Below are 26,866 nucleotides of genomic sequence, written 5' to 3'. Positions count from 1 at the left end.
GTTGTTTCCCATAGATCCTCTGAGAGTTTGAAGGTCACATAGTTACCATATGTAGAGAAGCCAAAAGACTTGCTGTTTTTACAAGCTTCAGCCTTGAATGGGCATTTCCAGAACACTTTACTTAAGAAAATATTGGTCCTTGCTTAGTTGAGATTTGTTTTGTCCAAGATAAGATGTTTATGAATATCAGCTTTGCCGTTAGATTGCACGGTGTGATTTCTGGCTTTGTGATCTTATCCTCCATTGCTTCAGTTTCCTCATCTGTTAAAGGGGATAATAATAATACTTATCTTGTAGGACTGTTGCAAAATCTATGTAAAAGCACTTAGAACAGTACCTGCATGCTGTGAGAGCAGAGGTTGGTGGGCGCCGATGGCATTTGGTGTTCTGCAGGACATCTGTCAGCATTGCTTCTGCTAAAGATTTTACACATCTTGAAAGTAAAATTTTAATATAATTTCTTAAGTGGGGGAAAAGTACAGATGTTAGACATATACCTAGAAATGGCAATACCAATTGACAGTAGGTTAGGATTTCAATAAATTATCTTCTGAGTGAAAGATTTACATGTTTATAAATCTTTTGAGTAACCATAAAACATAAGCTTACTACAGAAAAAAAAAGTTATTGCAATAAATAAGATTTGCTTTCTACCAGAAAAAAAAATTTATAGGTGGTTAAAACTTATCTTTTCTAATAAACTCTTCAAGTTAATGACAACTGTTAATACTGTCAAGTTAATCCGTGAAAAATTTATACAAGTTATGTATGTTGTTATGTGAAATGTCTCAACATTAAGTAGGATTAAGTCTCCAGAAAGCTCTTCCTTTTCACAGACTTTATTTATCGGTGATGCGCGGGTGGTTTCCTAAGGAGAACCTGCTAGTGTGTACAGCCCCTGCTCTTCCGCAATAGCTGAACTGACCTTAGAAGAGGTGAGCTCCTCTGAGCTCCAGGGGTCCCATTGATAACATTGGCAATAGCACCATCTGTAACATTGGCAATAGCACCATCTGTCTCGTGCTGCTGAGGTTAAAGCAGCCGATAATCAAACAACTTCTCTTTCCTCTCCTGATACCTTCCTCCATTCCACTAAGCTACATATAGTTCCTGACTCTCAAATGAGACAGCAGTAGATAGAAAATCCCATGAGTTTCCTTGCTCTTGTTTCCTCCCTTCCTCACATACACACAGCTAACAGTGCCTTAGATGTTCAGTAAGTTTTATTGATTAGAGGTGGACTCATTTTGACAGAGTAAAGAAGAGTGGGAGAATGATCAAGAACATGAGCTTTAAAGTCAGACTTACTCTAGTTTGACACTGAGCCCAATCATTGACTAGCTCCATTACCTCTGTCAAGTCAGTGAACCTATCTGCCTCAGTTTCCTTGTCCATAAATTGGGGCTAATATCTCACAGGGCAACTGTAAGGATTAGTTTCATATATGTAAAGCCCTAAACACCATATCTGGTACACATCACTCGATAAATGATTACTACTCTTATTGCTGTAGTTAACAGAAAGTCTCCAACTATGCTCTGACTGTCTAACTTCTAGGACAAATATATAATGGAAATTTTTAACAAAAGAGTATGTGGAGATTGAAGAACCACAGTCATAAACTGTTCAGTATGAGAATCTCAAGAAACTGACATTTTTCTGTTTCTTAATCCTTTACTGTTTTTTGGAAAGAAAATTGCTTTTCAAAAGAAACTACCTCTGTGTCTTTGTTTATTCCATTTTAATCCAAGGTTTTGAAATCTTAAATATTGGAGATGCTATAAGAGATTGGTGAATATCTTTTCTCCCTTATGATAATGTATACTTTTTTCCTTGACCAGAATGTTAAAGCTTACTTATTAAAACCAAGAGCACAGTGGTCTTTATGATAGTAAATTTAAAATAATAGAAGTACTTTTTGAAAACCATATGGGAAGATCTTTTTATCAGTGAATATATAGATCATTGTTTTTCATACCCTTCTTGATATTCTAGTATATGAACATACATTATGTATTTAACCATTCTTTATTAATGCAACTAGTTCTTTTCAAATATTTGTTATATCAGTGTCTTCAAAACTTTTTTGCTTGCATACTTGCTCCCAAAATGTTGAACCACCCATATATCTCCTTGTATGTGTTTAAGTTGACATCTCAGTTTTTCGTCATAGTTGCAAAACTTGTAATTTCTGGAGGTTTTTTTGAAAATATTGGCATTTTAAAAACACTTTTAGATCAGTCTTTTTAAATGTGTCAAATGAAATACAAATATTATTGCAGAAATTTTACATCTTTTTTTTGCTCCTTGAATTCTTTTGTTTCACTTCCATGGAATTTTATCTTAAGATGATATATTTTTATCATATATATTTGAAGCATTTTATTGACTGGCCACAAAAGTGTTCATATAAATTGAATGTTTTAGCTTTTTGTTAAATCTCAAAGTGTAAAAATGTCTTCTAAATTGTTTTTATAGTTATTAGAAGAATATAATTGACCAAAACCAATGTTACAAATTTTGATTAAAAATTGCTTTCTATGTTTACTTACTGAAAATGACTGTCATTTAATTAGATGAGATTTTTATCCCATGCACTCATTTATCTTCGAAGAAGTACTACTTACTGCATGAATGAAACAGTGAATCATTTCTATTCCTAATCTTTTTGTTTTATACTTCACAAACATTGCAAAACGTCATTAGTCTTTATAATAGCAAATTAAAAGGAATAGAAATAAGTTTTGGAGTCTGGGAAGGGAAGATATACAACAGTGCCACTCAGTTGTTTTCATTCCTTTTTAATCGAATCATCAAAAAATCACATAAATCGTATCATCAGAAATTATTCTGATGGTCATCAGCTATCAGTGTAATTTTATGAAAGCTAAAAATTTGGGCTTTTATTAGATATATTCACATTTTGCTGCAGATCCCAGCATTTTGTGTGCTTCGCTGCCTCCCACTTCACCCTAGGTTAGTGTGCCACACTGAGAGGTGAATGCTTAGAACACACGCGTCTCTCTCTCTTTCTGTCTTGTGAAAAGGTAAAAAGAAAGTGGTATGATTCCTGAGAACCACCCCAAAGCCTGGGCCACAAAGACATTCTCAGAAAGAACTCAGATAAAAATTGAAGCACTGTGGTCAACTCTCTTAAAACTCTACCCACTTGTCCTGTTAAGCTATTCAGGAATAGCTTAATACCATGTGCCCAAGGTTGAAGACCACTGTCTATATAAAACACTGCAATGTCAGTTTGCATATTTGTCTAGTTATTTCCTCAGGATAAATTCCCACTTAGGAGAATAATAGGTTTAAATGTAACCATATTTTAAAAAAATAAATGAATAAAAGTAACCATATTTTGACAGTGATGCCACATTGTGATTGTAGACAGTTTCAGAGAGTCAGTCACAATTTTTCCATACCCTCGCTTCATTTAGAATAGTCTTTTTTGCCAGTCTGCTTGAAGTTCTGTTATTACCATTGAATGCTAACAGTTTTCCACATTTTCATTTGTACTTCTTCATGTTAGATCTTGGTATTTTTGAGTATTCATTTTTGTCTTTAGTTCTTTCTACTTAGAAATTTATTCATGCTTTGTCAAATATGGTATAGTAAGTAAGTATCCTTCACCATCACCAGTTTATTATTCTTTCAACCTCATTTATGATATGTTTTGCCATGCATACATTTGTTTGTTTTAGTAGTTTGATCTAGCCAACTTTAGGGTAGTTTCAGGTCATGCTTACACATTTTTAAGAATTTCATGTTCTTCCCCCAGATTACATAAAAATTCATATTTTATTTATAGTAGTTTTATCTGTTTTTCTTGACCGAACCGTGCGGCATGCAAGTTCTTAGTTCCCAATCAGGGGATCAAACCCTGCACAGAAGTCTCAACCACTGAACTACCAGGGAAGTCCCATAGTTTTATCTTTTTATGTGTGAATTTTTTTACATGAAGCTTCTTCAGGTATGTTGAGATTTTTATATGTATACAGGGGATTACATGTTTAAGTGATAAGTAACAAAACTATAAGTACTATTCTTAGAACAGTTTCTTAACATTTGGGAAAAAAAATTTTTAAAGATCTAAATAATATAACAACTACTCATCTACTAGAGAATTGGTTTTATTTTTTCATATTTTCTTTTCAATCATTTATTATTAATAAGAATTCAGGTACTCATTCTTTTTTAAACTCTTACATATGTATCCTTTAACATATATATCCTTTAACATTCGTATCCTTGGTAAATTTTTAAATTTAAACGACTTACACTGTATAATATGAATGTTTTACAACTTGCTTTTTATATCTAACAAAATGATTTTGAAATTTACATATGTTGTATATGGATTTAGTCTCTTTACAGTATTGCATCATATGAATACAGAATATTTTATGTAAACATCACCTAGTACCTGAGCATTTAGATTATGTCTGGTGTTTTGCTGTTATAAGCAGTGTCGTAGTGAACACTCTTGTCTGAGTCTTCTTGAGCATGTTTGAGAGATTCTATAGGATTTGAGTTACCTAGAAATCAATTTGTTTTGTCATAGAACATTTTCATATGTGCCTTTTCAACTTAGTTAGATACTGTCAGACACCCCCTAATTGGCTGAAACAGTTGCCACTTACATCAACAGTGTTTATTCATACAATATGATGAGTGAAAAAATACTGTGGTGTTCTAATGGATATTTTTTTGGACTCTGGTGATGCTAAGCACCTTTTTATATGCTTACTGACCGTGAATACCATGTATTTATTATTACATACATTCTAAATGTTTCCTTCCAGTATATCTTGTCTTTCACTTTGTAACTATCCCCACTTCAGTTTTTAATTCTGAGATAATTAGATGATTGGTTTTCCCTGATTAGTTTTAATGTACATGTGATTCATGATTTTAGGGTTGTCTGTCAGAAATTATTCCCTCACCTGAAGTTGTAAAGATATCCATCTATATATTTTTTCTAATAGCTTTAAGACTTTATTTTTCTTACTTAGATCTTTATTCTATCTGGTTGTATGTAGAGTATGAGGTACTGATATAAATTTTTGTCCCTTAAGTGAAAAGCCTTTCCTCAGTAATTCATGCAGTTTAGAATGTCAAAGACGGGTATTTTTGACCAATAGACACTCTGTGGTATGAATATGGTATTTATACTCCATAGAGTGCTTTGATTCTTCCTGCCATATCACTGATTTTTCACTGAGTTGACTCTCAGGATATCTTGGTTTGGAAAGTTTGCTTTTGAGGGGCCATAAGTTTGTTTGCATACTTAATAAGTTGACTTTGGACATTTTAGAAAGTATAGTTTAGGCAAATTGAAGTAAAAGCCATTTATACTTGTCCCAATTTAGAGCATTAACTATTATTTTGGTTTTGCAGATAAAATCTTCCCATCTTTTTACATCAATGTAATGATAATAGTTAGCATTGATTGAGCACTTTCTATGTGCCAGGTACTGTTCAGTTGTTTTACCTATATTAATTTATTTAATCTTCACAGCAACTCCAAGGTGATAGGTATTATTGCCTTCATTTTACAGATAAGCAAAATGAGGTGATACATATCTGATTAGTGGTGTTTTTCAAATGTGTTTTTTTATTTTTAGTTTTAATGAAAATACTATTCATGAGGATTTATAACCTTCATTTTTCATGTTATTAATTATCCTTCTCTGCATACCTAATATGGCATATCACAAGTTCTTGAGTTATTTGCATATTTTATAAGGTTTCTGTGGCTTATATGAATATTCCTTTAGCAAAATTCCTGCACAGCTCCCTGTCCTTCTGATCTTCCTTCAGCAGTTGCTGGTTAGGAATTGAGACCTTGTTTTACTTTGCATTTCTTTGATTACCCACTGATATTAATTTTTATCTACTTACATGCTTTTTTTTCTTTCATATGTTGCTTTTTCTTTCACCAGTGTTTGTCTTTTTTCTATGGATTTGTAATTTCTTTAGTGCTGTGAATAGAAAGCCCTTTTAATAAGTAAAGCATAATGTGGTATACTTAGGAAACTCTTTCCACACTCCAAAATATTCGCTACTTCTTATACTTTGACTCTCTCATATTTAATTCTATAATTCATTTGAAATTAGGTGAGGAGGAAAGGTATGATGTGAGGAAGAAAACTTATCTAACCCTTTCCTTCCAAAATTACTTGTTTGACACAAAACCAGTTATTGAATAATCCATACTTTCCACCATTGGTTTGAAATGTGTATAATCAATGTGTATATCCTTTGTTAGATACTACTTTCTTATAAGTTAATCACTTAAGAATTTGTCAATTTTCTTGTTTCATTGAACTATTTGTTTTCACTCCAGAACAAAATTTATTAACTGTTCTGTGGTGTGCATGTAATTAGCAGTCCTCATTTCTGTTCTTCAGCTGTAAATACAATAAATTTCCTTTTTTTCTTTTAAATCAATAAGTTATGGCTACCATGTCACCATTTGCAGCTTCATGTCTGCAGAGTAATGACATGAGATATTTATTTCTGACCAAAGAATTCTTTGGAGTTTATTCTGGTTGCAGATGCAAAGCAGAGCTTTAAAAAGTTCTCCTGGCCTCTGTACCAGTATGTAGTGAGCATGCATGTCATAACATGATGTCACTCTAGCAGCTTATCTGCATTTAGAAAGAATATGATGAGGCTTTTGTTTAATAGATAGAGTTCTACGTATACCTTTTTATATCTAGCCAGATGACTTGATTCAAAATAAGTGACGAGTATGAAGTTTCTGTAAATAATTAACCATAAGAAGTAATTGTATAGCGTTTATGATAAAGTGAGGCCTGTTTCATTTATGTTGGGTTTTGTTTTTTCCCCTCCTCTAGGTAGCCTTTCCAGTAAATATATGACTCAGGGAAAAGCCTCAGTGAAGAGGACCCAGCAGGAATCATGAGGGAAGGAAAATGCCGCATTCTAAATGGCCAATCAGGCGTTCCTATTCACTTTGAAAATTAGGTTCATTTCACAGGACACAGCAGCATAGATCAGGCTTCAACTTAACATTTAAGGGAAATGTCAGATTTTTTTTAACTTAATGAAATTGTTAATGAGGAAAAAAATGTTTAATATAGTCTTACCTACTACAGATCCCTATAGATTTAAGGATTTCAATAGAAAGCCATGATGTATGTATTTAAGACAGGTTTTTTTAAAAAAAAATGTAACTATGGGCCAGTATTCATTGAATACAATTTCAAGCTTTTTAATTATTTCAAAGCACACTAAAAATAGTGGGCTGATAAACTCCAAGTAAATTAATCCTTTTTTTCCTTTATAAATCCTTTTTGTTTGTTTTGAAGAGGGGAAATTATATTTATTGTTGTCAACTGAATCCTTGTGTGAAAGCGTGTCAAACGTGTGAACTGCTACTGCTGTATTTACGATTTACAAACCTGATTTTATTGATATTTGTAGAATTGATAACGTGAACATGAGTACCTATTATGTGAGCCTCCTACGGATGAGCAGTGCCACTGAAGGGCTTTTGGTTTCTTTCCCTCTCTAATTTTAAGTTGACATATAACTACTATGGTCATAAAAATGAAGTAAGGAAAACAAGAGTCCTGTTTGCTGCTAAAAACATTTGCAAAGAAAAAATGACAAAATAAAAGTAATTTTTACTTTTTACGATACTCTGAAATCAGGGTGGATGAATTTTAAAATCCCTGATGATTAAAGAGGCTCTCTCTGCCAATCACAAGTTTGATTGGTATCATTTTGATCTGACTGGAGCCTTCATGGAACTGTTTCTCTAATTCACAAGCCCTTCAGAAGTGGTCAGAACCATGCCTCGGATTATCATTTTGAAATAAAATCAAGATTTCAACCTGTAATTTTATCCACCTTACTTTCCAGTGAGAGTCCTAAATTTCATGAGGAAACTAGGTGAAGGATTCAGGGCGGTACAGCTGTGCTCCGCTTTGCTCCACGCTCCATCTCCATGTGCTCGTGCTGTCTGGTGTTCACTGACAGCCAACGCCTGCCAGGTCCCGGAGTGTGCAGATGAGTCACACAGACTCAAGGGCATGAATGCATAGGAAGGGCTGCTGGGGGTGCTTGCTGGGCAAGCGTTCCCAGATAGAAGAGGGCTCGAAAGGAGCACACCTGTATGCTTTTCTTTTAAACAACTTCCTTGAAGACATTTTCCAGCTAAAGAAGAATCATATCAAAATTAATTTTATTTATTGGGGGGTGGTGCTTCCCAGAGGATTCAGTGGGTAGAGAATCGCATCCCTGGGTCAGGAAGATCCCCTAGAGGAGGTCATGGCAACCCACTCCGGTAATCTTGCCTGGAGAATCCCATGGAAAGAGGAGCCTGGTGGGCTACAATCCATAGGGTCACAGAGTCTGACACGATTGAAGCCACTGAGCCTGCACGCACACACATATTTATTTTTTGGCTGCGTGGCTCTGCAAAGTCGACTGGACATAAAATTCTTGTCACTTTCTTTGAAAAAAATTGATACCATTCTGTTGTCTTCTGGCATAGTCAAAGAAGACTACAGCCAACCTTATTTTTGTTTCCTTATAGGTTTTATTTTTCTGTTTGTATGCTTCTGTGTTTATTTCTCCTTAGACCTTTTGTATCAAACAAGGGTTTGACATTAACTTTTGTCTGAAACAAAAGTGAATCCAGTGTCTCTCCCCACCTAAGTTTTGTTTGTTTTAGAATATATCTTTTTCATAATTTTATTTCTCAAAAATAATTTTTTTCTCAAGTGCCTCTCCCTATCATCTCTTTCCTTTATGTTGGGAAAACTTGTCAAGCTTGATCTCCACATGACTGGCTTGACTTTTAGTGTCATTCTGCCATTTCTCACATCAATTTTGTGTTACTGTGCTTTTAATTTTCTTGAACTTACCTAACCTACCACCCATCACCTTCCTGTTCCTGTATTTTAGTTTTTTCTTATCTTCCTTTTCAGGGCGCCGTATTTTCATGTATCCTTTTAAGAATGTTAAAAAGTTCCCTACATTTTATTCTGATTCCTAGAGTAGATTCTGTCCAATGAATTTGATAGCTTCGGGTTCAATTTTTCAATTCCTGACACTGAATCAGTGGGACAGTGACGAGTGCTTGCCAGCAGACCTGGATAATGTGTTGCCCTTGGTTCTTCGTTCCCTTTACTTGGGTGCTGGTCCCATCCCCTTCTCAGCACCCCAGCTACGGGATAGGTACATCTGTTCCATGCTGAGTCCAGTTTCCAGGGCGTGGCTATCTTGCAAATGCAGCTGGCCTGTCTCTTACAAGCTCCAAAAATGCCCCACTACCAGGGTTCTCCCTGCCTCTTCCTCTCAAAAACAAAAATATTGAAATCCATTTTCATACCCCCAGTCTACACTTTTTAATCTCTTGCTGAGTGTGTACAGTAGCAGTAGTATGCACAGTCAGAGGTACTGTTAAGGTGTTCTGAGATACCCTAGTGGAAAAAATCCCGTGTAGGTAAGTCAGTAGGGTTCATGTTACAGACAGAAAATTGTTGAAAAGCTAACAATTTAACAAACCTCTCTAAAACTGCAGAGATGTGCTCAGTACTTATTTTTTCTTCAAAAGTCAGCTTATTTGGATAGCAGCAGTCAAGAATTGAGCACGCTTTGCACTGACTGGAATTCTCAGCTTAATTAGGTTCTGGCTCTGCCATTTTTCCAGCTGAGAGTATAGCAAATCCCCCTGACCTCTAAGCAGTTCATTTTCCTTGCCTGCAAAATGGAAATCATACCTGCCCTTCCACAGTAGTGAGGATCCAGTGCAGTCTTATCCAGAGGACACTTTAATGTATAGAACCCTAAAATTAAATCCTGAAGTGCAGTGTTGAACATTTCCCCATTTTAAGTTTTTAACCTATTAGTGGAAATCTAGACATGGTTTCACCTTGCAACCACTTCCAACAGTTCCCACACATGCCTCATTTCAACCCCACAGAACAGCTGCTGCTCTGAGATAAGCACACAGTTTTTACATAGTCATGAAGACACTCTTCTAACATCAGTTTCCTTCAGGGATCTGCACCAGTTTCAGATAACATGAGGTATACCTCATCCACTGACAAGTAGATTATGTGATTGAGCATGTACATGCAAAACAGCCAACAAGTTAAAAACTGAGTTGTTGTTTAGTCCAGTCACTAAGTCATGTCTCATTTTGTGACCCCATGAACTGCAGCCACCAGGCTCCCCTGTCCTTCACTACTTCCCATAGTTTGCTCACATTCATGTCCATTGAGTTGGTGATAGTATCTAAAGACTGAGTAGTGTGTATTAAATATTAGGTTGGTGAAAAAGTAATTGTGATTTTGGACCTTGAATTTTAAATTATTATAACTAGGCTCAAACATCTTTATTAATCAGAATAGGAACAATTACAATCAAAACAGTTTTGCCAACAAGAAATAAGTTTGTTTACTCCTGTAGCATAAAAATCCATCCTTCGGGATTCGATGAACGCTTGCAAAGCATTTTCTGCATCCTGCGGGTTGTGTGTTTTCTCTGCAAAAAGTTGTCAAGATGCTTGAAGAAGTGGTTGGTGAAAGGTCAGGTGAATATGGTGGATGAGGCAAAACTTCATAGCCCAGTTTGTTCCACTTTTGAAGTATTGGTTGTGTGACATGCATTGTCATGGGGAAGAACTGGGCCCTTTCTGTTGACCAATGCTGGCTGCAGGTGGCTGCAGACGCAGCAGTTTTCAGTGCCTCTCATCAATTTGCTGAGTATACTTCTCAGATGTAATGGTTTCACCAGAATTCAGAAAGCTGTAGTGGATTAGACCACCAGCAGACCACCAAACTGACCATGACCCTTTTTTTGGTGCAAGTTTGCCTTGGAGCTTCTAGGTCCAACCACTGAGCTAGTCACCACTGGTTGTATAAAATCCACTTTTCATCGCACGTTACAATCTGATCCAGAAATGGTTCGGTACTGTTGCATAGGATAAGAGAAGATGACACTTCAAAAAGACGATTTTTTTAATATGCAGTCAGCTCCTGTGGCACCCACTTATCGAGCTTTTTCACCTTTCCAATTTGTTTCAATGCAAAACGACCATAGAAAGATTGGGCAACTTCTCATGTAATTGTAAGAGGATCAGCTTCGATAATGCTCTCAATTGGTCGTTGTCAGCTTCTGATTGCTGGCCACTGCATTCCTCATCTTCAAAGCACTGGTCTCCTTTGCAAAACTTCTTGACCCACCACTGCCCTGTATGTTCGTTCGCAGTTCCAGAGCCAAAGGTGGTGTTGATGTTGCAAGTTGTCTTTGCTGCTTTACGACCCATTTTGAACTCGAATAAGAAAGTCGCTCAAATTTGGTTTTTGCCTAACATCATTTCCATAATCTAAAATCAGCAAGTAGTAAGTCATTATCAAAAAAACATAAAGCGAGAAATGCACATTAAAATGGTATATAACATAACCACATTTATTTAAGAATGTATCCCAATATCAAATGGCAGATTTCAATAATACAAAACCGCAAACACTTTTGCACCAACCTAAAAGCTTCTCAGGTGGCACTAGTGGTAAAGAACAGCTTGCAAACACAGGAGAAGACATAAGAGATGGGGCTTTGATACCTGGGTTAGGAAGATCCCCTGGAGAAGAGCATGGCAAGGATTTTTTTTTAACTTTTTTATTAACCAACTTTACTTTTTAGAGCAGATTTAGGTTCACGGTAAAACTGAGCAGAAAGCAGAGTTCCCTTAAGTGTGGTGCACTGCCCCAACCTCCACCACTGTCCACATGCCATACCAGAGTGGGACATTTGTTACAATCCGCGAACCCACAAGGGCACATCATTATCACCCAGAGTCCATTGTTTACACTATGATTCATTCTTGGCATAGCGCATTCTGTGGGTTTGGACAAATGTATGATGGTATTGTACCATATAAAGTATTTTCACAATTTATGTCATTTTCCAGTATTAGTACAGTTTCTGGAGTGCTGCTGTATGCCCTGTACTCTTCCAAGAACTTTTCGTTTGATTTTCACCATATCTGTAGGAGAAAGGGAATGAATAGGAACTTGCTTTGACCTAGATCACCCACCTAGTCAAAGATGACGCGAAAATTCCGCACTACCATCGCGTAATCGCAGTTTTTTCTGTGTATAGCAGGGCTTGGAAAAATAACCATACTGTCAGTGCGATTGTATCTCAATAGCAGAGAGACAATCACTTCATGAATGTAGGATCTGAAGGATGAAATATAACTGGGCTCTGATAAACACTTCACATTCCACTCGCGGTGGTGCGCACAGCGAGGGACAAGCGGGAGCCCTCTCCTATCCCAAACTCGTCACTCCAGCCCTGGCTCGGCATTTTTAAATTAAAAAACTTCACTGACTAGTTCTTTCCACATCGAAACACTGCTCAAGAATCCATCCTCCCCAGCACCACTCCACAGAACCCCTTTTCCCCTTTACCTATAGCTCTTCCACGAGAAATGCCACCTTTCCTGGTGTTTTCCTCCCATCTGCAACCGCTGCTGCACTTCCTACCACGATCTCTCTCCTTCCGTTTACCGGGCTTCCTGTTAATAATGCCCGGGTGTAGTGCCTGGGTCTCGGGAAATATTTGTGGGTTAAAAGGGAGCCACAAAATCTGACAAGGAACAGGTATTCAATAAAGTTATCGACTGGTACTCGCTATAAAAGTGAGTATCCCCCGAGCTGCCCAATCACATCTTACAGTAAGATTGGATTCCAACTTAAAGCGAACTTTGCATTAGTACCATCTTTAAACCTCCCGAGCAGCTTGGGGAAGGCAGAAGGGAGAAAGTTGTTTATTGATCTGCGGTAATCCTACACTCCTAAAAACTGCCTCGCTGAACCAAAAAGGAAGATGGAAACGTGTGGAGCTGCCCGGGCATCGGATCCATTCTGTCCTTGAAAGCCGCGGCTCCCCGGCCTGTGGACTCCTCTGAGCTCTTAATCGGCGGCGCCGCACCTTGCCCAGAGGGCAGGGCGAGGAACCGCGCGCCTGCAGTGTCCACAAGGCGGAGCTCATTCCACGTGCCCCGGTGCTGCTAGAGACAGCGAGCCGAGACAGCCGGCAAAGCGACGACCTTTCTCTTGACCCCTGCGCCCCGCGTCACGTGACCAAGGTCGTAGCGCCGCGCCCCGCCCCCACCCGTCACTCACACGGCCCGCCCAATGGCTATCGCGAGGGCGGGCCCTCGAGGGGCGGAGCCTAGGGCTCCGTGCGCCAGAGCTTGAAGCGTCAGAGCGCCCGTGGTGTCCATGGAGAGAAGTTGAGATGGCCAAGCTCCAGCCCTAGGCACCGGGGCGCCAGAACGGCGAGAATGTCGGCTTCGTTAGTCCGGGCCACTGTCCGGGCTGTGAGCAAGAGGAAGCTGCAGCCCACCCGGGCCGCCCTCACCCTGGTGAGTGGCTGTGGCGCGTGGCTGGGCCGGTGACATTGGTTCACCTCTGCCCCCCGCAAGGTGGGGGGGCAGGGTGGCAGGGCACTGCACGGCCCGACGGCTGCGCCTTAGACTCGGTCCGTAGCCGCCGTATCGCCCTCACCGCCTACTTGCCCCTGCTGCGGAGATAAACAAGCGCGGGCGGGCGCGGCTCCGGGAACGTAGGCCCGGGAACTACATTTCCCAGCAGGCCGCGCGCCGCCGCGTGCGGAGGGGGCAGGGGCGGTGTGAGCGTGGACCCCGGCGGTCCAGCGCGGCTTTCCGCAACCCTGGGGCCGCGCAGGGTCTTGCAGGGGCTGCAGTGCTGGGGATCGCGGGTGGTTTAGAGGTTGATATGCCAGGTTCCCGGCGTAACGGGTGAATGAACCAGCTTGAGCCCCTTATGGAGGAGCCGAGCCCAGCCGGAGGATCTCAGTGGTGTGAGTGAGCGCCGGTGAGAGCGCAGACAACAAAGCCCACCCCCCTTGCGGAGATCAAGGCTGCAGTGCACAAAGGGTTGCTTCCTGATGTCTGAGGTGGAAGAGGCTTTGAGATACTCTGTGCCTCCAGCAGTCCTAGGCGGTGGTGACTCTAACAAAGAACAAAGAAGGATACATTTCTACCCTGAGTGAGTTTACAACGTACTCTGGGTGAAAGGTCAAACACACTCAAACGGGACCAGAGTACGTGCTGTAGCTTCCTAACAGAATTAACTGCATGCTGGTTCCTCGACGTACTGCCCAGTTTTGTTTTATTTTTAATTAAGGGAAAATTCACAGAAAATTAACCATTCTTAAGCGTTCGATTCGGTGACGTTTAATACATTCACAGTATTATGGAACCATAGTTCCTACACACACCTGGCTCCAAAGGAAAACCCCCTGCCCATTAAGCAGTCACTATTTGCAGTTTTAAAAGATTAATTTCATAAGAAAACTTATAATCAGCAGTCTTCTCTCACACACACACTACTCTTGGTTGAGAAACTTTTGTGCAAGCACTTCCTGAAGATTGGGAAAAAAGGTGAGAATGAATCATGGATTTCGTTCAATCTAATGCCATAAGAAGGCTTGCTGCCGGAAAATTAGGATTTAGCAAAAGAGAATAAAGTCACTATCAGGTGGGAGAATTTGTTTTCATAATGGGTCACTGTTTTAGGTCCATAAAGAGGTGATCCTGTATTCTGCATTCCTTTTTTCTGTGCCACCAAGCCCATTTTCATTTCTGAAGGATACATCATTAAGTCTAAGACCTACATTTCCCACCCTCCTGGGACACAGTCGTGGGCCAGGCCTTTGGCACCTCTAGAAATGACGGGGAATGATAACCTAGCTCACTTTCTCAGACCTGAGCTCTCAATCCATGCTTGCTCCTTTATACCCGACTACTTATTCTAGCTTACCAGGCCAATTCTGTCATCAGCACTGCTTTATCATATCAGTGCTCGGTTCACAAGGATTCTGTATTGCCTTATATCAACATTTTCAGTTAGCATGCAGAGGTCCGTTGTGTGAATTTATCCGACTTAACTCTCTAGCAGACTTCGGTCCCTTTCCCTGTGATCTTAGCTGGTGCCAAAGCACACTCCTGTTGCTTTCCACCAGAAGTCTGTGGTAGCAGGGTTGCAGTCTTTTTAATCCTGGCATGTGTCGCCTAGTCTTAACACACGGGCCTTAACACATGTATTGATGTCTGCCTAATTTTCAAGTGTTTTTGCAAACAGTTATCACCGCCGTGTTCATTTAAGTGCAAAAGCTGTGAAATCACCAAAGGACTAATGAGTGAAGAGTGGTAAGAAGAGAGAAATGTTAGCTAAATATGTAAGTTTTGATATCAAGAATTAGATGTATTGCAACCTTGGAGAAGTGCTATACCTGTCAGCAAGAAGTATGATTCCGTGTTTTCAGCACCAAATTATCAGCAGTAACTGATGTTAATCCAGGAGAAGTCGGCCGTTTGCTGGAAAGAAAGACTTAAAGTCCTGGGCACTTTTATGCAGCCCAGGGTAGGTCCTTGATAGAATACCTTAAGATTTCAACCCACCACATCAAAGGCAGTAGTACCCTTGGCACCTGCAGAGAACATCCAGGGAGGATGACGTCCCCTTCCCCTGCTTCCCGGCAGACCCAGGAATTGATGAATGGAATTGAACATACAGGAGCCAGAGTCATTTTACTCTGGCTAACCAAAGAATTTGAAGAGTTAACATTCCACTGTTGGCATGTGTGCATGCTCAGTCACTTTAGTTGTGACTGACTCTTTGCGACCCTATGAACTGTAGCCCACCAGGCTCCTCTGTCCTTGGGATTCTCCAGGCAAGAATACTAGAGCGGGTTGTCATGCCCTCCTCCAGGGGATCTTCCCAATGCAGGGATCCTCCGTTGGCAGGCAGGTTCTTCACCACTAGTGCCACCTGGGAAACCCCCACTGCTGGCAGAGCCCTTTATTTCCATTGTTATACAAATTAGAGTCATTGCAGCCCTAATTACTGTTAGAGATATACCCAGTGTGCTGCAGTTCATGGGGTCGCAAAGAGTTGGACACAACTGAGCGACTGAACTGAACTGATACACCCACAGCTGGCCGAAAGCTCAGCCAAAGCTGTAAAGATTAATGGTACATAGCCAGCATCATTCTTGATGCACCGTTAAAGTTAATTCATTATATACAGTGAGTGTCTTAAGGCTTAATGTTTAGCTGCACCTGGTTGAGAAGGGTATGGAAACAATATAATGTTAAATACACTGGGGCTCAAGGAACTGTTCATTCACTGAAGGACTAGCCCAGCTTGGAACAGTGACCAAGCTGTGGGATTTGTATATGGAGATAGTTTAAGGGGCATTACACAGGAAACAATTGGAAGTAGCCTGAATATCTAACAATGAAAGGTCAGTTGCCAAGTTGCTTCAGTCGTGCCCGACTCTGTGCAACCCCATAGACAGCAGCCCACTAGGCTCCGCCGTCCCTGGGATTTTCCAGGCAAGAGTACTGGAGTTACATTAGAGTAAATCCTGTTGGTGAGATTTGTAAATCATGATTTTTTTTTAAAAGTTTGGGAGTCATGATTCTTCATTCTTTGACTTGGTAGTCTTGTGCAACTTTTTGAATGTTTAATCTTTAACACCTAAATCACGGAATCGAAAGAATAAAAGCGATGATGCATATAAACCATTAAGCATCTGGAAAGTACTCAGCAAACAGTGAATATATGTATGTTATTATATTATGTGTCAAATAAGAAGCATGTTAAACTTTCAAAAGTAGGCTACAAATTGTGAATAGATACAGTGATTACCTGCAGACACAGGAATAGTAAAAACCAAAAGGAAAACAGCACCATAATGCCATAGCTGTTAGAGAATGAATTAAACAGAGTATACCGTAATATGTTTACTGGCTACTCCTTACCTGCCATCTTTTATTTCCGTAAAATGTCAGATTTATTATGAAACTAAAATAGGTTGTAGTTGTTGGCTCATATTTAGTATACATAATCGTGGAGTTAACTTTGGGTTTTAATCTTGTTTCCTTAAACAGCAAAAAATGAAAATTGCCTGGGGAATGACTAAGGAAATACGGTATTGAGGATGGAAAGTTTCTGCTACAAGGAATAGAAACCCTATGGCATTGGATAAAGTAAAAGTATGTTGCTATGAAGTAGCTAAAAAGTTTTTTCACCTACAGTGCTTTTTCCCGTAATTTCGGCAACAAAAACAGACTGGAACTCTTTTATTTTTTTAAGGCCAAAATATCTCCCTCAAAGATACTCTTACTTGAAAGAATGTTTTGTTCTGTGATACATGTATGAAAGACATCATTATATTTCATTGAGTTTCAGGGGCTGCTTAAATTTTAATTCACTGACCAAATCTCAGGTGAATTAGACTCATTAATTATACATAAATTTCTTGGACAGATGTGGGTTTCTTAGTTGTTTGGGGGAGTATGTTGAAATTGGAGAGCCATTAGGCATGCAGCATGCTGTTTTGAAGCTTTTATATTATTTCCCAGAAGGATCTTAGGTCCCAAATGTTTCCGGTTTAGTCATTCTGACTTGTTCTGAAAATCTATCACTTGGAAGATTCTTTCCCCTGAAATGAGTACTCAGCAAGGTTATCCATCCTCATTAGTAACACTCCTGCCAATGGGGTACGTTTGGTTTCTGCCTGACACTAGACAATTAAGACACGTTTTGGTTTCTGTACCGAAGGTTCCCCGACACACAGGTTATTTTTCCCTCAAGCTCCTTTCAATATGAGATGTTGAATGAACATCAACCACTTTGTGATAAGTGAACCACTCTCTCTGAATTGTTTTTGTTTGCTGCTTAAGTGTTTTCTACCAAGAGTTGAGGAAAAAAGGAAACATGTTACTTTTTTAAAGCCAAATTAGACAAGTTAGAAAGTTAGGCCTAGGGCTCAGGAGTTCCCTGGTCATCCAATGGTCAGGGTTTGGTGCTTTCACTGCCAACGATTGGCCCAGGTCCAGTCTCTGGTTGGGATGAAAAACAGCAGGCTGTGTAGCGTAGCATGCATGCCCTAATCTTGTATCACACAGCGGCACACCTCCAAGCCACCAGCTATAAACCAAGATTCCACATCAGGTTGGACTTGTGGCGAATATTTTCCCGTGGCTGTGCCATTTTTCTTTTTTTTAATTTACTGAAAATCTGTTGATTGTAGTTTGACAGTAATTAGGTTAATTTCTCTCACATGGGAAATTTGACTGGGAAATTTTGGAAAGCTAGTTTTTACTGGCAGTCATTTAGAAGGGTAAATAAGCACTTAAAATTTTTTTCACTAATATTTCTGTAACTATTTGAAGCTGACATACTATAATCTCAAAAAAAAAAAGTTCCCTAATTCTTCAGCATTTCCTTCTTTCCCCCACCCCCATCCCACTCCAAGTTGTTGCTCTCTTGGCTCCTGTTCTGATAGAACCGTGGGAAACGGCCTTTTTAAACCTTAACCCACTGTCATTTATTTAACTTTTTTTTTTCAATGACACACAGTAAGAAATATGTACACAGCATATATTAATAACTGAAATCAAAGTTTCACAAACTGTTTATCAAGTACAGTGCATTGATTTATCTTCTATTTTGGGGCAGGGGGAGGGGGGATTGCTTTTTTAATGCTTGTCTCAACCTTTTGTTGCATGAGTTTTCTTGGGTCCAGACTCTGCTTCGGCGTCTTTATCTGGTCAAGCCCCACAAGACGGAGTGAAAGAGCACACCCGGGCCATCCGTTGAGTCCGCTCCCCCAGCACAGGCTTGAGTTCTGGCCACGTGATGGTCATAATGCCCACTCAGTTTCATAAACCAGGAAAATGCCTGTATAGGAAATGAGAGAACGGGCACAGCATTGCCAGCTAGAGGAGCTAGTAAAACAAAAAGTAGGAAGGACATGTCTCTTCGTGATGACGTGCTCGCATCGTTGTAGTTAACAGCTGGCTTATGTTGAGCTCTTTGTTCCTGGCACTGTTGCTAGATGCTCTTCATTAATTTGCTCATTTACTCTTCACAAGAATCCTGAGGAAGAGGGACTTTTATCCCTGTTTAAGTCAAGTAATGGACTAAGACACAGCTAAGAAGTAGGCCAAGAATGCCCTGGGACAGGCTTTCTCCCTGGAAAGGCTTTTTCCTCAAGGAAGTTTATCTATACATGTAGTACATGAAGACATTTTCTTATTTTGAGAACAACTAAGCTCAGTTAGGCAGCATTTCCCCCGAAAACTCTTTTGTGTGTCCTCCTTTGTATCATTGACTAGCTTAGTTCTGGTCATATAGATACCTGAGATGCTGTTTTAAGAATCTCTGTAAACATTTGGTGGGGCTGGCGTGAGAGGCACACTCGATGTTATTTGATGTGTCACTGCTCTGTCTTACTTTTTCCTCTAGATATGTGTTTGGTGGCTCTGAATAGGTTTAGGGTAAGCAGAATGAGCAACAGCGTTAATAACGATCAACAGGGAAAATGCCTGAAACTTGTCTCTCCCAGTGCGGTACTTGATGTCATTCATTGAGTGTTGAGTGCCTTCGTGTGTCAGGCAGTGTGCCTGTTGCTGAGCATAAAGTAGGAATACAGAGTAGATGCCGACCAGAAAAGTTTGTGATGTAAGTAGATAGTACCATAGAGATTATGACAGGGAGCCCTCCTTGACTGGAATAGAGGAAGGAGGGATGAAGAGGATGTTGCTAGTAGGTATTTATTAAAAATTTTAAAATGCCTTTGAGTAGAGTTCATATGCCTGTATAAAATCCAAAAGGTACTTTGGCAAGAATGGAACATAAATTCATCACATAAATTTGTTAAAGATTAGTCCTGAGTTCTTAAAACCTAGGAAATACAAGGCTTTGAGGAACATAAAATTTGTAACTAACAACTTGATAACGTTTTCTTTTTTAGACACCTTCAGCAGTAAACAAGATAAAACAACTTCTTAAAGATAAGCCTGAACATGTAAGTAAAACCAATCAGACAAGTATTTACTAACAAATTGAAGTTGTGTATTCACAATAAGTTTATCTTGTGATAAACTATACTTTCATTAATTAGGGGTTTATTGTTATTGTAACTAGGGGTATAATTGTTTCATTAATTAGGGGTTAATTAAAAAGTAAAATATGCTCATAATTGTTAAATGCAAATAACATAAGTCTTTATGAAAAGAAAGTCACTCTCGCACCCCACATTCTTTGTTCACTCTCCCTTCTAACAGGCAGCCTCCTCTTGTCCTTGCAGAGACATCTGTATTTTATTTATACCTCGACCAGGGTTTCTCAGCCTCAGCACCGGATGATGTTTTGGACTGGGTAGTTCTTTGTTGAGAGTGAATTGCAAGATGTTTAGCAGCATCTCTGGCCTCTGCCAGAGTAATAACCTGAGGGGAACCACCAGCCTAGGCTTTGCTTGTTACATTTGCACATGTGTCTCTTTTCCTACCTAGGTGAAAACATACCATGCAGGCTGTGGTAACACTTTGCTTTGCTCCTGATAATATAGCTTGAAGATCCTTCCCTCTCCTTATGTAAAGGTCCTCATTCTTTTTCATGGCTGCATATACTAGTATATTCCACTGAACAAGTTTATTTAGCCAGACTCTCATATTAAAGGTCTTTTGGATTGTTCTCTTTAGATGCTGCCACAAATATTATTTAGCAAATATTTACCGTCTGTAGTGTGCCCGTTGCTCTAGACCTGTAGGCATAGCTTAGTTCATCTATGTAGACTATATTCTTAGATGTAGAATTGTTCAACAAGGGGTATGCATATCATCTTAGTGCATCATTAATTATCTAAGGGATATGTAAATGACTTCCAAGACGATTAATATTTGGTGAGTAGACAACAGAGTAGTTCTGGGTTCTTTTGCACAATCAGTGTTACAGTGTAATGGGAGTTCTAGCATGTTCGTCCTAAGAATTATTAAATCTAAAGTGTATCAGTGTTCCAACTCAATTTGGGTAGACTAAAGACCAGAGCATAAACTGACCAGTTGACACAATTTTGCTTTGTTGTGTTGAGGAAGGTTTGTTCATGACATGAAAAGGGTTGAGCAGACACTTCATCAGGTGTTGTTTGTGGCGTAAGCAGTTCCTTTTCCAAACTCCAGTTACCTAAAGTCCCTGAATCTATTCCTGACAGTTGAACTTCCTGCTACTTTGAGTCTTCCTATTGTAAAGATAAAGGCTAAGTTAAATATTTATGACATGTGCTCCAGAATTTCAGTCAGGCAGTTTATTATTTATCATGTTGAGTATGTGAAATTTCCTCGCAGATTCTCAAAGCTGTCACTCTGAAGGTGTGAATAAGACTACTTTCTCCTTGTTTGAAGACAGAAGAGAGTGCTCTGAATGCTTTGGTTCATCAGAAGCCCCAGAGGGCTTAGCATCTAACTCACGCTCTTCACCACATGTCTTCCCACGTTATAGTTACTTTACTGGAGCAAGCACATGTTACTGCTTTCCAGGGAAACAAGATCAGCTTACTGAAATGATAATAATGCTATATACGCACATGAAAAAGAGGATGGGACTCCAGAATAGAAATTGGGAAAATGTTAGAAAATTACATAGAGGCAGACATTAGTATTCTAAAAGTGCTCTTTGATCACTTTTTAAATTTCTTGTGTCTGTGTTGACTGCAATCTTTTGCTTTCTGGTAGTCGAGAATGTTTACAGAATTGCGGCCCCATGTTATGTAGAGGCAAAATGAGATTGCCAGGTGATGGCCTATGAACCTTGGTGAAAACTACAGGGAAACTCTGGGAGCAGCTCACATGATGAGGTGAAGCAAAAACATTTTTGAGAAAGTCCAGTTTTCTTAGATAGTCATCTCTGCCATTGGATATTTTTTTCCTTTAAAAAAGCAAAGGTGATTATTCCTTTTTGGAATTAAAATTCTTCCATTAAAAATGGTTATTCCCAGACTAAATGGCTAATCGTAATCATTAAGTAGTAAACTTGGGTTTAGGTATAGTGGAATATTATAAAGGCGTTAATTGCAAATGATAATTATACAAGTTAATTACATGGGGAAATGTTTTAAGTGGAAAAAAACAGAGAATAAACTTTTTTGTTTCTAATCCTAATAAAAGCTATGCTTAGGGAATTCCCTGGAAGTCCACTGATTAGGACCCTGGGCTTTCACTGCCAAGGGGGCAGGTTCAATCCCTGGTCAAGGAAGTAAGATCCTGCAAGCTGTGTGGTGTAACAAAAAAAAAAAGTTTAGATTTTATATGACGTAGACTGAAAGAAAACAGGAAGAAACACATAGCTCATTTTTATGGTAGTGATGACTGTAGTTTTGGGGGCCAGTTTTCCCTTTGTATTTTTTCTTTGTATATAATTGGCTTTTATTCTTTTTCAGATCCCTGCCAGCATTGTAGTGATATGTGTAGATAGTTGAGATTTTTAAATGCTAGTTTCTCATTCTGCTTATTCTTCCTAAAGGGACATTTTATAGCAGAAATCTAATATTTATCTTTCGCTTTTGAAGAAATGAATGTCAGGGCTTTTATTAACATAATTGTTTAATCTGTGCTACTTCAAAACCAAGTTTACTTTTACAATGCCTTTTCAGGTTGGTGTGAAAGTTGGTGTCCGAACCAGGGGTTGTAATGGCCTTTCCTACACTTTAGAATATACAAAGACAAAAGGAGACTCTGATGAAGAAGTTATTCAAGATGGTGAGTTTTAAATTTCTGGGCACTTTGTTCCACCTAAAATGTTTAGCCTTCTGAAGCCTGAAGAGTAATGATGTTAATAGTAAAATGGTGTCTAATGCTCACTATGAGGGAGACATGGTTTGACAAGCTTTCATATGTTAACTGTTTTATACACAACAACTAAATGAGAATAGTTCTGTATTGCCCCCGTTCAGCAGATGAAGAAACTGAGGCACTAAGAAGAGGTTAAATATGTTTGCATAAGGTCACACAGCTAGGAAATGGCTTTGTGAACATATGAACCCAATCCAGTTTACCCCAGAGCTGTGCTCTTAGTAACCAGTTGATAGATTATTGGATAAACTTACATGTTTCAGTTATGAAAGGTTATCATTGTGTGCCTGAAGATTTTAAGATGATAAAACTTCAGCCACTTGAATGAACCAACCACTTTGGTGTGAAGCATCTATGTCAAATAAGTAAATATTATTTTTAAAATCAATGCATAAAAGTATCTTAATCCTGTAATCTATTATCTGACTCAGTTTCTTGTAAGGAAGAAAGCTTTCTTAATCCATTTGTATTTATGAGGATACACACCCCCACCTACATAGTAACTAGGAAGTTATGTTATTATCAGTTTTCCAGTCCATAAGTAGAAAAACAGAACTACTTGTCTAATCACTCTGATTTAGTCTTATTAAATCAGTCCATTGTATCATAGTCCTTTGTGTTTCTCAAGGGTTGGCAGTTTTTTGTGTGCACGAGTATCATTTCAGGATTTTCATTAATTTTATTGACTGCATCTTTACAGAACTCTTACTGAGAATCTACAGATTTTCATCATGTGACAAATTTCAGTTCTACATAGAACTGTCATGGAATTTGCTTGTGTACAGCTGTCTAGCCTAATACAGTTGTTTTTGACATAAATTATTGTGTAGGAAAGGGGACAGACAGAAAACTGAGCACTGCATTCCTTAAAGGAAATGAGACAGATTCAAAAGCGTCTTGTTTGACTTCTGTTAGTGGTCACTGTTTAAAATTCAGTTGTGCTTTGGATCAGCAGGTTCCAGGGTGGGCATGACTCATGTTCTGTGACTCACGCTTTCTTCTCCCTCAGGCGTCAGAGTGTTCATCGAGAAGAAAGCACAGCTAACACTGTTAGGAACAGAAATGGACTATGTTGAAGACAAATTATCCAGTGAGTTTGTGTTCAATAACCCAAACATCAAAGGAACATGTGGCTGTGGAGAAAGCTTTAACATTTGACTCCTCAGGACTGCTCTGGCTATAGGCCCCAGGAGAGCAGTGGAAGCTTCTAGGGCATATTGAAGAAACCATGTGACTGTCACATGCTTAAGGTGTGTAATGTATGGCTGCCTTCCAAGGAAAATAAAGTGATGCATTTGAAAATGAAGCCAGTGTGTTAGATTCCAGAAGAATTGATACTTTTCTTCTTTATACGGGACAGAAAATGAGAATCCATTGCTCTCTTTGGGTCATCTTTCTGGTCTGTAAAGAAAGAGTTAAATTCTCCTTCCTGCATCCTTTCTGTTAGAACTGGTTCCATGGAAGTGGCCTTCCTGGGAAGATTTCAGAAAATGTATTCTTAACAGCTGTGCTTTGGTAGATCTTTCACTTCCCAACAAGATTGATGACTTGAAATTCAGAGGCAAGAAGACTAGACTGCTGGTGTCGTGTGATGGTGCACTGGTTTTCTACCCAGGCTTGGCATAGTGTTCCTACATTTTTAATCCAGAATTTTAGTGTCAGATGCCTCATTTGCTTATCACCCTGTAGCATCCTCAGCCACTAGATTGAAATACTGGACAAAGCTTTCCTTGAACTGTGGTGCCAAACAGTTCCCAGTGATGAAATCAGAAGGTAAATACTTCATCCACCTGTTTTTAAGTCCATTTCTTTTGCCACTCTTAAGTGTCTGCCCAGAGGTGAGATCTCAAGCTGACTTAGATCCTTTCTCTTGAAGTCTCTTTAAGGGACTTCCCTGGTGATCCAGTGGTTAAGATTCGATGCTTCCACTGCAGGGGGCATGGGTTTTATCCCTAATCAGGGAAATAAGATCCCAAAATGCTGCATGGCAAGGCCAAAAAAAAAAAGCAGAAAATTCTCTTAAAAGCCATCTAACCCACTCGTTCAATTCTTTACCTGGGGAATAAAACCCCAGGGATGCTGATGGGCTTTTGCCCCCTCACACTGCAGGCTGGATTGGGGCAGAGCAGGGACCACCCACATCTCTCTTGGAGGTGCCACGCCAGCTCTGTGCTCTGAGGCAGTCAGTGGAGGTAAATGGGTGATCTGGCTTCTTTATCTGGTCAGCATTTTGATTAGATTTCCTTGTAATTTGGAGAGCATATTTAGCTTTGTTTTATTTGGGGTGAGAAGAGTCTTATTTTAAAACCCACTTATGTGAATTACCATCTTGTTTCACTAGGACTTGGAACAGTAGTTCGTACTAGCAGGGAAGAGGACACCGTAGCAACCCAGAATTGTTCTTTGGGAATGTGGTAGTGACTGTAAAGCAGAACACAGGGATCTTTTCTTGTAATTCCCAGCATGTGTACACTTTCTGGATCCTAAGTCCAGTTGCTGAAAGTTTAAGCCTAATATTTTAGCCTAACATTTTTATCGCCACCCTTTCTCAAACAGTGTTCCTTTTGTCCTTTAGTTATCGATTTTCCTGGATTTGACTTATTAAGTGTTCTATGAGATGACATATTTGCTGCTTTTGAAAGCCTGTTCTTAGGAATTGAAGTAGCCGAGTTCCTTTATGTTTGTCATATTTACTAAGGTACCTGGCACAAAATGCACCAAAACCTAGAGCAGCAGCTTTATGTAAATGCCTATGAATTTGTATTGTTACTATAATTGTCAACCCACTTATAATTTATGCAATACTGTATATATGTAGAGATTGAATTGCCAATAAAAAAAAAAGAAAAGTAGCCTCTTTGTGATCATAAAGTTGCCTTTTCTTTTAAGACAGCAGGATTTGGGAGTAGGGCCATTGTTGCTACTAGTAAGTAATCCTGCATTTTTCTAACCAGTCTCCCTGCCGCCAGGATTTTTCCTACCCAGTTCTGTTGCATCCACTCTTTCAGTAGCTGGGTTCCCTGTGCAGCCTGTTGACAGACCATTTCAGATTGCTCTGGGCTCCAGAGTCCTCATCCTCATCCTCTCTCCTGCATTGTCTTTCTCCCCTTTTCATTATAAGGGTCATTCGCTTCATCCAAACTGCTGCCTACGATCTCCCATGCAGATTTGTTCTTTACTTTCTCACGTGGTATTACTCCTGATATGGGATGCTTTTTCCAGCTCTGTCGTTTGAACTTTATGTTCATCTCGTACACAAAGCTGCTTAGCAGTTACCTTCAGGCATGTTTGTAAGCACCTGGTCTCTCCCATCCCCGAAACTTCACAGATAACCAGAGACAGGCTCTGACCCCAAAGATCTCAGCATTGACAAATGAGACAGACACCAATGAATAGGGTAAATAAAATAGTAGGTAAAGGCTGATAGTATTTATTCCATACTTGCTTCATGCCAGGAACCGTTCTGATTAGCATACTCTTCACAACAGCCCAGTAAAGTAAGTCTGATGACTATCTTTTTCATAAATGAGAAACTGAAGTGTAGCATGGATAAAATATTGATAGTTGACCTAAGGTCACATGGTAGGTAGTCGAGTCAGGACAAGCCACAGCATCTGACTCCAACCCCGTGACCCCCACAGTTAAGTCACACCTCACATGATAACTCCGATTGCAGATGCACTTCTAAAAAGGTATCTAAGGATGGCTCAGACAGTGAAGAATCTGTCTGCAACGCAGGTGACCCGGGTTCGAGGTCAGGAGGATCCCTAGAGAAGGGAATAGCTACCCACTGCAGTATTCTTGCCTGTAGAAATCCATGGACAGAGGAGCCTGGCAGGCTGGAGTCCATGGGGTTGCAAAGAGACATGACTGAGCAACTAACACTTCCACTTTTTCACACGTGATAAGAACCGAGGTTGTGGGTACACTTCTAAAAAGGTATCTAAGAGGTTATGACACCTGAGCTGAGTCTTAGAGGGGAAAGGGGAGGGAATGAACAAAAAGTAAAGAGGGTTAAAAGCATGTTAGGAAATGAAGCACTGAGATTATGAGGCACAAGGTGCAGGAGACGGGCAGGTGGGCCCAGGACCTGGGACTGACTCCAGGTTCTCTGGGTGTTGGGAGCTGCTAAGGCTTTCCCAAGGGGGT

The 26,866-nt window shown here is 39.5% G+C and overlaps 2 protein-coding genes and 1 long non-coding RNA gene across 9 annotated transcripts in view; 2 read left to right on the top strand and 1 right to left on the bottom strand.

Moving 5' to 3' along the window:
- Positions 1–7,874, top strand: part of TUT7 (terminal uridylyl transferase 7) — a 56,501-nt gene extending 48,627 nt beyond the window's left edge. For 5 of the 7 annotated variants that reach the window (XM_081522180.1, XM_081522191.1, XM_081522163.1 and 2 more), the window contains one exon: positions 6,867–7,874. In XM_081522180.1, the coding sequence (XP_081378306.1) occupies positions 6,867–6,934 (68 nt within the window). In that variant the 3' untranslated portion in view covers positions 6,935–7,874. The remainder of the gene's footprint in view (positions 1–6,866) is intronic. The other 2 variants (XM_081522173.1, XM_081522147.1) reach the window with 1 other exon arrangement.
- Positions 7,875–10,363: 2,489 nt separating this feature from the next.
- Positions 10,364–13,292, bottom strand: LOC145518255 (uncharacterized). The gene is made up of 2 exons (XR_014062782.1): positions 12,459–13,292; positions 10,364–12,031 (listed from the first exon to the last, which is right to left on the bottom strand). It is a non-coding gene; the product is annotated as an uncharacterized LOC145518255 (long non-coding RNA).
- ISCA1 (iron-sulfur cluster assembly 1) lies at positions 10,689–25,569 on the top strand. The gene is given in 5 exon segments (XM_081522204.1): positions 10,689–10,716; positions 13,224–13,417; positions 19,843–19,896; positions 22,519–22,624; positions 23,727–25,569. Coding segments are annotated over 5 exon segments (531 nt in total). The 3' UTR covers positions 23,876–25,569.
- Positions 25,570–26,866: the final 1,297 nt, after the last annotated feature.

Source organism: Giraffa tippelskirchi, chromosome 1, assembly GCF_054371585.1.
Source record: "Giraffa tippelskirchi isolate mGirTip1 chromosome 1, T2T-mGirTip1v1.2.pri, whole genome shotgun sequence".
NCBI lineage: Eukaryota > Metazoa > Chordata > Mammalia > Artiodactyla > Giraffidae > Giraffa > Giraffa tippelskirchi.
Note: the sequence above shows the minus strand (reverse complement) of the source record. Positions and strands in the feature narration are given on the sequence as shown.